Source organism: Tripterygium wilfordii, chromosome 8, assembly GCF_013401445.1.
Source record: "Tripterygium wilfordii isolate XIE 37 chromosome 8, ASM1340144v1, whole genome shotgun sequence".
Taxonomy (NCBI): domain Eukaryota; kingdom Viridiplantae; phylum Streptophyta; class Magnoliopsida; order Celastrales; family Celastraceae; genus Tripterygium; species Tripterygium wilfordii.
Window position 1 is genome coordinate 4294639 of NC_052239.1, and position 10581 is coordinate 4305219.

General features: G+C 35.5%; 3 protein-coding genes across 3 annotated transcripts; 1 reads left to right on the top strand and 2 right to left on the bottom strand.

Annotated features, from left to right (window-relative positions):
- Positions 1-77: 77 nt before the first annotated feature.
- Positions 78-3543, top strand: LOC120004598. Its single transcript, XM_038853965.1, has 7 exons — positions 78-291; positions 384-518; positions 1166-2238; positions 2423-2504; positions 2596-2946; positions 3013-3113; positions 3199-3543. Exons 1-7 carry the CDS (start codon positions 94-96, stop codon positions 3380-3382), a joined length of 2124 nt encoding a protein of 707 aa, XP_038709893.1. The 5' UTR covers positions 78-93; the 3' UTR covers positions 3383-3543.
- Positions 3544-4044: 501 nt separating this feature from the next.
- On the bottom strand, positions 4045-6275 carry LOC120003564 (protein FAR1-RELATED SEQUENCE 5-like). Its single transcript, XM_038852581.1, has 2 exons — positions 5165-6275; positions 4045-5030 (listed from the first exon to the last, which is right to left on the bottom strand). Exons 1-2 carry the CDS (start codon positions 6273-6275, stop codon positions 4045-4047), a joined length of 2097 nt encoding a protein of 698 aa, XP_038708509.1.
- Positions 6276-7497: 1222 nt separating this feature from the next.
- LOC120004102 (zinc finger protein ZAT10-like) lies at positions 7498-8562 on the bottom strand. Its single transcript, XM_038853349.1, has one exon. The coding sequence runs from the start codon at positions 8394-8396 to the stop codon at positions 7665-7667; it is 732 nt and encodes a 243-aa protein (XP_038709277.1). The 5' UTR covers positions 8397-8562; the 3' UTR covers positions 7498-7664.
- Positions 8563-10581: the final 2019 nt, after the last annotated feature.

Here is a 10581-nt window from a genome sequence, read left to right on the forward strand (position 1 = left end):
GATAAAATGAAGTCAACTGAGATAAAGAATGCAATCCATCGAGCATTGAGGGGGAAGACAACTAATGATGCCGATGATGTAGCAAGATTGATCATGTTGTACACGTGTCTTGCGCTATTTTTTTCAACAAGAGCTGATCACATTCCTTGGGCATTCATCAAATACATTGAGAACCTAGACAATGTGAAGCAATACAATTGGTCAAAGGCAATCTGCGATAATCTCTTGGATTCAATCAAGAAGAACATAAAATCTCCCACAAAAGTGACTGGATGTGTCACTATTATGTCGGTAATTATTCGATCGAGTATTTTAATTTTCTTACTCATTTACTGTGAAAAATATGGTTTTAAGACTCTTATTTGAATTTTTTTTTCTAACAGTATTGGTTTTGCGAGCACACTGAAGTGTTCACACCAGTTAATGCAACAATTTTCCCAAGATTCTTAAAATGGGACATTAGTGGATGGCCAAAGGATTTCAAGGCACAATACATAGACATCATTATGGAGGACAAGGTAAAATTCTTCAATCTTCTACTTAATTATTCGAATTACATTGCCATTTGATTTTGCTAGCTGGATGTGTAGTTTTTCTTGTTTGAATTACAATGTCATTTAGTCTGCCACTTTGAAAAATATTTAATTCCATTGTGTATGTTATTAATTACAATGTTGAATTCTTAATTACGATGCCATAGCCATGTCTATGAAATAGGCGTTTTTTTCTCTTCTCAGTTACCCGTTACAATGATGATGATATTGTGCTATATACATGAAGCTTCCTTCCAGTAAATTTTTTGAAAAGTCTTAGGACTCTACATTTAACCAGATTTGCTTCTTATCTTTAGAAAATGGTGGAATATTAAAATATAAATTTTTGTCCAAAATTATATTGAAAGAACAATTAGGCTGTATATGTGTGTGTGGGTAGAAAATATGAATTATAAAATGCTGTAATTGTTAGATATTTTTATCATAGATGGGAAAATGTCCACTAACATACTACTTTGACCAAACAATAGCTTGAAATCATATTTCATATCAGACTTTATATTCTTTCTCAAGGATATCTAATTCCATTGTGTTTGTAATTAATTACAATGTCATATGTTTAATTACATTGCGCTTCCTTAAACTACTTTCTTGTTCTTATTTCACTGTAGGTGATTGAAGCTGGATTGGAAATGAATGATGAAGAGAAAAATTTAATTGAAAGCGAGCTTCAATTATCAAACTTGGAAGCTTCAAATAAAACTCCTAGCTTTAGTGATGTTCCGAGTGCATCCGACAATTCTACATCTGAAACTGAATCGTCAAATACTCCAGAACGTCACAACATTGTCAATCAATCCAGTCAATCAGCAGAAGATATTGAGTCGCCTGTGGTCCGGCTTGGTTCAGGTGGCAAAAATCTTATGCAAAGCAGTGAAGAGCCATCTCCAGAAAACATGGCAGCATCTCATGTCCATCATGAATCAACTAGAAAGAAAGACAAATCAATGGTAAGAATAATTGAACTTGAAAAAGAGAAGAATGATGCTAAGGAGGAAGTTGAAAGGTTGAAGAATGACCTTCTGATTCAAACAAAAAAAATTGAGGTAAAGCAATCTGAGGTGGAAGAATTAAGGATGGAATTGTGGTATCAAATCAAGAACAATGAGAAGCTAAATGTGGAACTTGAGAATGTGATTTCTTCCAAAATTGTCATTGAAAAAGGCTATCAATTGATGGTTGATGAAACCGCAAAGTTAAAGTCAGAAGTTCAGGCACTAATTGCAGCGCGTGAAGTTAAACAGAATGAAGATAATATAGAAGTTGATGATGCTACAAATGAGAAGGAAAATGCTGAGGAGGACAGGATTGTGGAGAATATCATTGCAAACATTGTTATCTCTGATTATGTATCAAATGTGAAGGATAATACCCCCAAGAAATTGGCAACGTATCAACGAAAACCAGCATCTACATCAATGGTGAGGCGTATAAAAACAAAAAAGCGCATAGAAAGAGAAGACTCTGATTTTGAGTATGATTTGAAGAAAAAGTTAAATCAAAACAAGAAGGCAAAGATTCTTGTTGAGCAGAATGAGTTGGCTGCTTGCAATGTGGAGGATTACAATATACCTGAGAAGACCATCTCTCTAAAGGAAGTGCAAACAAAGTCGGGGGTTTACCGGTTCTTATCAACTAGAGACAAAAAAAAGTTGACGGATGTTGCTCAGCTTGGAAAAAATAAGTGAGTAATTTTATTGATCGAAAAAAGTTGTCATATGCATAATACCCTGTGATATAATTAAAAACGCTGTGCTATAAATAATTACATTGTGTTATTTGCACAATGTAATTAGAATCTGGAACACATTTTGCTTTAACTAATATTTGACTAACAATGCATAATTTTATGCATTTGGTGTTTGCAGCACTGTGGTATGGTCGGGAGATAATTTCCTCGTGTGGAGTGACATAATTTCTCTTGTGAATGGCAACATGGTGTCAAGCAATGTAAGCATTTGTTAAATTAATTAACATGGGGTTTTGAGTACATTATATAATATTTTGTATATCATTTATAATTATTTTCATACTTGCGCAGATAATTAATGCACAAATTGAATATTTGACAAGGAAACAAGGGAAAGTGATAGCTCCTCATCCTACACAAGTTAGAACAGCTTCAATTGCCATAACCAGTTCTTGCATGGCATTCATTAGGATGAAAAGAGATGATCTCCTCCAAAAGTGTATCGTAGAGAAACTGAAGAACCAAGATGAGCGATACAGATATTACATTTTCCCCATTCATGCTGCCGGAAACCATGAAGTTGCCAATCATTGGACGACCTTAGTTTTGGACACTGAGGATGGATTATGGCTCCATTACAACTCAATTCTCCCTAGGAATAGAAAATGCAGAGATCCGTACCTGACGGACGTTGATGAATTGGTAATGAAAATTTATTTGTACTTCTTAACCCTATTATGCGCATTTAAATGTTTCTTACTTTTGTAGATCAAATATTATTACGAGGTCTTTCCAATGCCATCTGGAAGTCAATACGATCGTGAAGAACTGATTACAATGTGGGACACACCCCAACAATCAGCTACCTCGTAAGATTTATTATATTTTTAGTATCTTAATTTTTTCTTTATTTAATCTTCTTATCCATGGATTTTAATACTCACTATGAAACAGGGTGGATTGTGGTATAATTTGCATGTACGTGATCGATTGCCTATTCAACAAAACAAGCATTGCCAAGAAACTTACCAAAACAGAAATAAACAAGTTTCGGGCCAACCTAGTGCAGACCTTTCTGAATGACGATCCACATAGTTGGGATGTTGATGGAGACAATCTCACTGATTTGATGAAATAGAAAACTATTAAGTTTGTTTTGTTCTTTAGTAACCTCCAACTTGATTTACAAATGTAAAAAAAAAAAAAATTGATGCCTACTTATATGCTAGAATACCAATGTAAGTTCTTTTTGTAAATGTTTTGGGATTTAGATACATCTAAATACATTGTGAACCTATCCTTTAATGGTAGCAATTATAAATATGATGTTGGTGTTCATTATATTGTGAGACTATACAAAGTAAATATTTACATTTTTTGCATAATTTATTACATTGAGTTTTGGACGATTATGAAAATTTACCATGCGTACTTTTTTCGCCCAAATCTATAACCATCTAGGCCATCCAAGTTCATTCAGTTATAAAATTGAACAAAGTGTCCTTAAGTAAATGGATTAGCAATTGTGATTGCTTGAATATATATGATACGATAGCTAAGCACAGTGTACATACTACAATGTAAGTAATTACAATGTGCAATAATTAAAAACAGTGTAAATATTGAAGTAATGTATTTGATACCTAGAACAAATTACAAAAATGCATTTAATGAAACCCAACACAAATTACTAAAAATTGTCAAACTCATTCCCAGAATTAAAATTAATACAAGTCATAAACTCAATAACAACAAATCCAATGTCTAAAAAAAATTACATAACACCAATTGATCGAATTCTCAAAACACAGAAATATCATTTGTTCTTGACGATCCAGCTGCACCACTGCTACTCCCCGTGCTCCTCCTTTTGAATATCCTCCGCTTCATTACACTACGTGGACGTCCTTTCCCTCTTCTGACAATTGGATCATTTGGATTAGAGGATCCCGGGACCAATGACACATATGAATTTGGTGTCATATTCTTCAATGAAACTTTAATCCACTGCATTACATTAACAAAATAACCTTCATTGTCAGCAGCCACATCAGCCAACTGAGAAAAAGATCTACACATATCATCGTAACGGCGTTGTTCATTGGATAATGTCCAACCATCATAATTAATCTTCACACGTGAATGACACCTCCTTACATCTTTCCTCCACCGCGTAAGCACATATTTGTCTGGGAGTACAAAAATATCCCTAGCAATAAACACAACTAGCGCATGCCTGCAAACAATTCCTCTGAACTCGAAACTCAAACATGAACAATTAACGTCCTCACCATCATACATCACATCAAACATAACCTTCTTCTTACCACCTTCACCAAACACAACATCTTCATATAATACGTAATGAGTCGAGCATTCCCTTTCGTCAATTGATTTAAATCCACAATACATCATTCCAGTCAATTCTTTTTGAAACTCCAAAAACTTTTGCACAGTATACAGTTTTTGAATCTGCTTCTCCATATCATAGAATGTAGCACAAGATAGTTGCTTGTGGAAGGAATCAAAATCAGCTTGACTTTCCTTCTCAATCTTTTTCCTAAGAGCATTACTGTATTGTTCCACAAATTGTTTCAATGTCGTCTTCGAATTCACATATCCATCAAAAAATGCATTCATGCTCTCGCTTCGCCCTGTTGTAGACATTCCAGCCCAAAAATATTTCTTCACAAAGATAGGTACCCACAACTCCCTCTCGGCGTACAAAGAAGACAACCAAACATTATCTTCCAACTGATAAAATGAAATCAACATATGCCAAGAATCTGCAAAACAAATAGGAAATACTTGGTTACAATTAGTTTGCAAAATAAAAACTTCAACTACATTACAATATTTAATTGCACTGATATGATAATTAATTACACTGAATATTATTTAATTATATTGTGATACCCACCTTCGAATTCGTATATGCTCTGAGAATCGTAGATGGCTCCAGTCAACAACCGTCTTATGCCATCGTATTCTATGTGAGAACCTAACTTCTCCGGCACTTTCTTCATTATATGCCACAGGCACAATCTATGCTTGGTATCTGGGAATACAACTCTTATAGCATTTTTCATTGCCCTATCTTGGTCAGTTATTATACCTTGAGGAGCAACACCTCCCATACAAGCTAGCCATGTCCTGAATAACCAAACAAATGTTTCTGTATCTTCCGAAGATATGAGACCACAACCGAGAAGTATAGAATGACCATGGTGGTTAACACCAACAAATGGAGCAAATGGCATGTCATACTTGTTGGTGAGGTATGTCGTATCAAACGTCACAACATCACCAAATTCTTTGTATGCTGCCCTACTACGTGGATCAGCCCAGAAAACATTCTTCAATCTCCCATCATCATCCCAATCAATCAAAGAAAAGAACCCCTCGTTGTTAGATTGCATTTTAAGGAAATAATTCTGAACTGCAACAGCATCACCTTCACCAAGACGCATACGCCTTACTTTAGAAATAAGGTTACGAGTATCTCTCTCAAGAAATGGTAAATTTTCATGACCACCAGCTCCAATAACACAAGCATTATGACTCTTGTTCGGCCTAATCCCTGCCATATCATTAATCTCCAGCTGCCTTTTCACACATGGGTTAATTTCCCTATTGCACCTAAAATATCTTGATTGGCTTGGACTTAATTCGTGGTTGTGATTATTGTTAAACTGAGTTATCTCCCACTTACCATTAATAGAAAGCCGTCCAGCAATCCTAGCCTTGCATTCATTCTTAGAGAATGCACGATGACAAATAGAATTCTTCGAATGACTATAAAATTTGTCAGACCTACCACACGTAAATACCAAATATTTGTACATCCCACTACTATCCTTACTTATGGATCTCCTCTTAACAGAAAACCCATTGTGTTGACCAAAATCCTTATAAAAATTGAACAAGTCATCCACAGAATCAAACAACATCCCAATCATCGGCGTGAGAACATCTACACTATCCACATGATCTAATTGGTCATGGTCATTATCCTTCAGAGTGAACTCCATATTGTCACTGCAAAATTGCCATTTAATTACAGTAAGTATTGCACAATGTAATTAATAATTCAACAGTGTAATAAGCCACTGTACACTTAATCCCAAACTACATTCACCACTCATCAACATAAAAAGTAACGAAAATACCAAAACTAAGAACCTACAAACAATTGCATTTGAGAGATCTGAGCATCATACCAACAAAGAAAACAAAATCGCATGCCATATCAAAATCGCAGATAATTGTACATAAGTTCATACACGAAATAGCGTTGCATTCATTCAAAGAACTCGTAAACTAATGCAAACAAACCTAAACGAAGCATTCAATGTTTGCATCTTCAGTTCTTTGCGATTGATTGTTTTTGAAACCAAAGGCACCAAACAACACGTACGTAAGAGGAAGCTCCGAACACCACCGTAAACTCCTAGATCAAACTCGTATAGAAAAACAATTCGCCATTGATTGTTTCTCAAGCTTCAAAGGAGCAAAAACTTGTTCGCAGGTTGCGAGAGAGAATAGACGAATACAATAGGAGTAAACGACAAAAAAATATCTAGATGAGAGAGAAACAGGAATTATAGAATTAATTATATCTTTTATTTAATTGATAATTTGGTTATTTAATTGGATATCTATGTGGCATGTTGAGTTGTACAGCCACATAGATTAGGGAAGTTTAGGGATGGAAAAATTAGGGACACATATCATTTTCGATCCAAAAAAGACAAAATAATATTCGATTTATTCTGTAGTATTGTGTGTGGAGTCTAAGACATATATGTTAGCATCAAGTAATGGATAAGTGTATATATATATATATATATATATATACATGGTTTAAGTGACATATGTCATAAACCACGCAAAAATGTGTAGGAAGATTATGCAAACATGTGCATTCAAAGCACCAACCCACATGGACAGATTTTTCCTGGTTCCATATCTAAGTTAACTAACATGGCCTTTCGCTCTTCACGCGGCAATGACTTTGACTTTTAACGGTTATTACTAAGATTATCAAAATCAAGATGTTACATAAGATAAGATGGATGGAAGGCCGGTAAAATTGAATAGTAAGATCGTATGATCTTTATCAATTTTACGATTTTGAATTGATTCGGATCGTTTCTTTGATTTATCATAATCGTGGGTATTATTAATTCACACTTGCCCCCATACGGGGTTATATTAAAAAAAAAAAAAAAGAGTAGTGAAATTGAACCAAAATTAGGAGAAGAATATACTAAATATAAAATCAAAATTACTCTATTAGGTAGAATACAATAAAAGAATGACTACAACACCAGATAATGTAATATCCGCTGTACACAACCAATTTATATCCAAAAAGAAGAAAAACAAGAATTCTTGTAATCCACGAAATCTGGCAAATCCTAATTCAACGATCCTTCACGATTAAACAATAAACGCGGTTTCTTGGTCGACAGGGGACTCTCCACCTCCTCGTCGCAGGGACCATCCATGATGACGTGTCCTTCCCAAGCCGATTCCATCTCCAAAGCCGGCAAGTTCAAGTCAAAGCCGCGCTGCTGGTGCTGGTGCTGGCTCAACCCTTGACTCGACGATGACGTCACCACACTTCCGTTGTTGTTGTTGTTGTTATTGCTATTGGAACCGTCATAATGGCATCGCTTGTGTCCACCGAGAGCCTGGCCGGTCGGGAAACTCTTGTGGCAGATAGAGCACTCGTGGGCCCTACCACTCGAGGCGGCGGTCACGGTTGTTGTGCTGCTGGAAGGATGATCGTTATTACTGTTATCGACACCAGAAGAGGATTTCCGGTGGCTGGCCTTGTGGCCGCCGAGTGCTTGGTAAGAAGGGAAGGCCTTGCCGCACACAGTGCACTTGTACGACAATTTCAAACTCGAAGGCGGCGGCTGCGGCTGAGCCACTGTCACTGCCTCGTTGTTGTCGTCGCTGTTATTGTTGCCACGTGCGAGCATGATAAGGCAGAGAGCGAGGTACTCATCCTCGGTGGGTGAAGCAGGAGCAAGGGACTCGCTACGCTGTCGTTTTGAGCGTTTGCGCTTGATGTCGGAGTCTTCATAGGCAGCATTGAAAGGATTCGGTGTGGTATTTGGGGAGTTAAGTGCTTCAAGAGCCATAATTAATTTTCAAGAAAAGTGAGGGAGTGGAGTTGTGATGTGTGCGATAGAGGGTTTAGTTGGTTATATATATATATATATATACACACACACACACGTATAGAGAGAGAAGTCGGTCAGCTAAAGAAAGAGAGAGTGAGCTTTGTATTTGATGACTCATTCAAGTCAAAACAATGGCACGCCTGCCCTGCTGTGAGGACAATTCTGTATATAAGCGGTAAAAGATGGACTTTTTTTTTGGTAATTTTTTGGGAGTGTGAAGCACGTCTCCTCTATTTTGTTAGGTCAGCAGACAGCAGCGAGGCCTTGGCTAGAATTGGATAGAATTTGTTGCCTAATCTTGCCATACGTTGCAAGATAACCATTGAATTCACTTCCTTTATTTTTATTTCTTTATTTGGTATGGTTAATTGCACATGTGATATGGAGTAATTACTATGAAAATATGTGAGCATCCGTAGTTTACGTTTGTTCATCTTTCAGTTCAGAATCTTCACCAACAATCTCGAAGTCTGTTTAGTTTGAATTATTTTGAGATGTTTGTAACACAAGTCAGATTTGTACATCATCATATATAAATTTCATTTTTATTTGAGACCAAAAAAATATCATTGTACTCATAATTCCAATCAAAATAAAATCAAATTTTTTAAAAAATAAAATTATAAAGTGGTTTTGTTGATTTTGCAGTAAGTACACAATAATAAATTTAGAGCACACTCCAGGCCTCCGAAGATATGTAGTGTTTACTTTGTTTGCATGCTTATGAGCCACCTAATTAACTATTTATGACATTACCTAACCTAATTACAATTAGTTTCCAGACCTTTGCACCTACTAATATTTTTTTGAGTCATTGTAATTATGTGTTTTGCTAATCAATTAATTTACACAATACATTATACTTTCTTTTTTTTTAAAACAATTGGGTTTGATTCGACTTTTGTACACGTCTAACACGCCAACAAATAATAATTACCAATTTAGTTACGACAACAACATGCCAAACCTGGGTGTATATTTCTTACCTTTACTTACACATCAAGATTTCACTTTCAGCTTCAGGCATTCAATCAACCATTCCCTGATTCTTATCTCTGGCAGTACATCGAGATACTTAATATTTACTGTTCATACGAGTGGGATAAATTACGCTGTGTTTGGTTAGTTGTCGGAATGAGAATGGAAATGAAAATAAGAACAAGAATAACAACAGGAATGCGAATTTGTCGTTCCATTCCAATAGAAAAAACACAACTAAACGTATGAACTTTCTTTTCTCCGAAATTTACTGTTTTACTTCCGACCGAATAGTGCAACCAAACATAGCGTTATTGTGTACGAGTCTGTTTGCTAGTTCTTTGTTTGTTGGCTTTCTAGAGTGACAGCTAATGTTCCTGATAAAAGTCCATGATTTGCCACGTGTGTAATTGGTGTACCATGAACAAGTTTCTCCTCCTTTTTCTAGAACAAACAAGTTTCTTCTCTCATCCCTTCACAGTCGTGTCTCACAAAAAAAATGACATTGCCAATGCCACCCCTTATTTTTTTCAATACCGTTGAATGCTAACATTTAGGTGATTAATATAAACAAGATTATTTGTTCCAATTATTCTTTTTATTGCAATATTACGAATTTTTTTATTCCACCTGCCATCATCGCCTATGCCACCGTAATTCTTTAAAAAAGTTGCAATGATGCTATTTTCAGTAGCATCAAAGGTCATTATCCTAATTAATTCGAGAATATATTATTATGCTCATTAACTAATTAAATATGGTTGTTCTTAAAAAACAAACTCAAATATTATTGTTGAAAATTAACAAAAAAAAAGGGGAAATCTCAGCAAAAATTATTCTCTATTTCCTCAGTATATTAAATTTGCAATATTGAATTTCTCAACCTAGAAAAATATGTTATAGCATTTATATTTTTTAAATTACTATTCATGATCAATATCACATTTCACTTCCAAGTAGATTCCGTGTAAAATTAAAAGTTAAATTACCGACATAATCAAGATCTCGTCATCAAATTTGAGATAAAAACAACCTAAAAGAGAAAATTAAGTGGAGCAAGGAAAGTGAGCGAGGGCATTTATGTCAAATCAAGTATCCAAGTCAGGTCGCTATGGTAGTAGTGCCGGTCTGCCGGAGGCGAAGTGTGTACTTGTCCTACCGAAGA

Coding starts and splice junctions, on each gene's coding strand:
- LOC120004102 (XM_038853349.1), bottom strand. CDS start 8,396: ATGGCTCTTGAAGCACTTAACTCCCCAAATACCACACCGAATCCTTTC.
- LOC120003564 (XM_038852581.1), bottom strand. CDS start 6,275: ATGGAGTTCACTCTGAAGGATAATGACCATGACCAATTAGATCATGTG. Junction 5,031..5,164: donor GAGCATATACGAATTCGAAG/GTGGGTATCACA, acceptor TTTGTTTTGCAG/ATTCTTGGCATATGTTGATT.
- LOC120004598 (XM_038853965.1), top strand. CDS start 94: ATGTTGTACACGTGTCTTGCGCTATTTTTTTCAACAAGAGCTGATCAC. Junction 292..383: donor GATGTGTCACTATTATGTCG/GTAATTATTCGA, acceptor TTTTTCTAACAG/TATTGGTTTTGCGAGCACAC. Junction 2,505..2,595: donor GCAACATGGTGTCAAGCAAT/GTAAGCATTTGT, acceptor ATACTTGCGCAG/ATAATTAATGCACAAATTGA.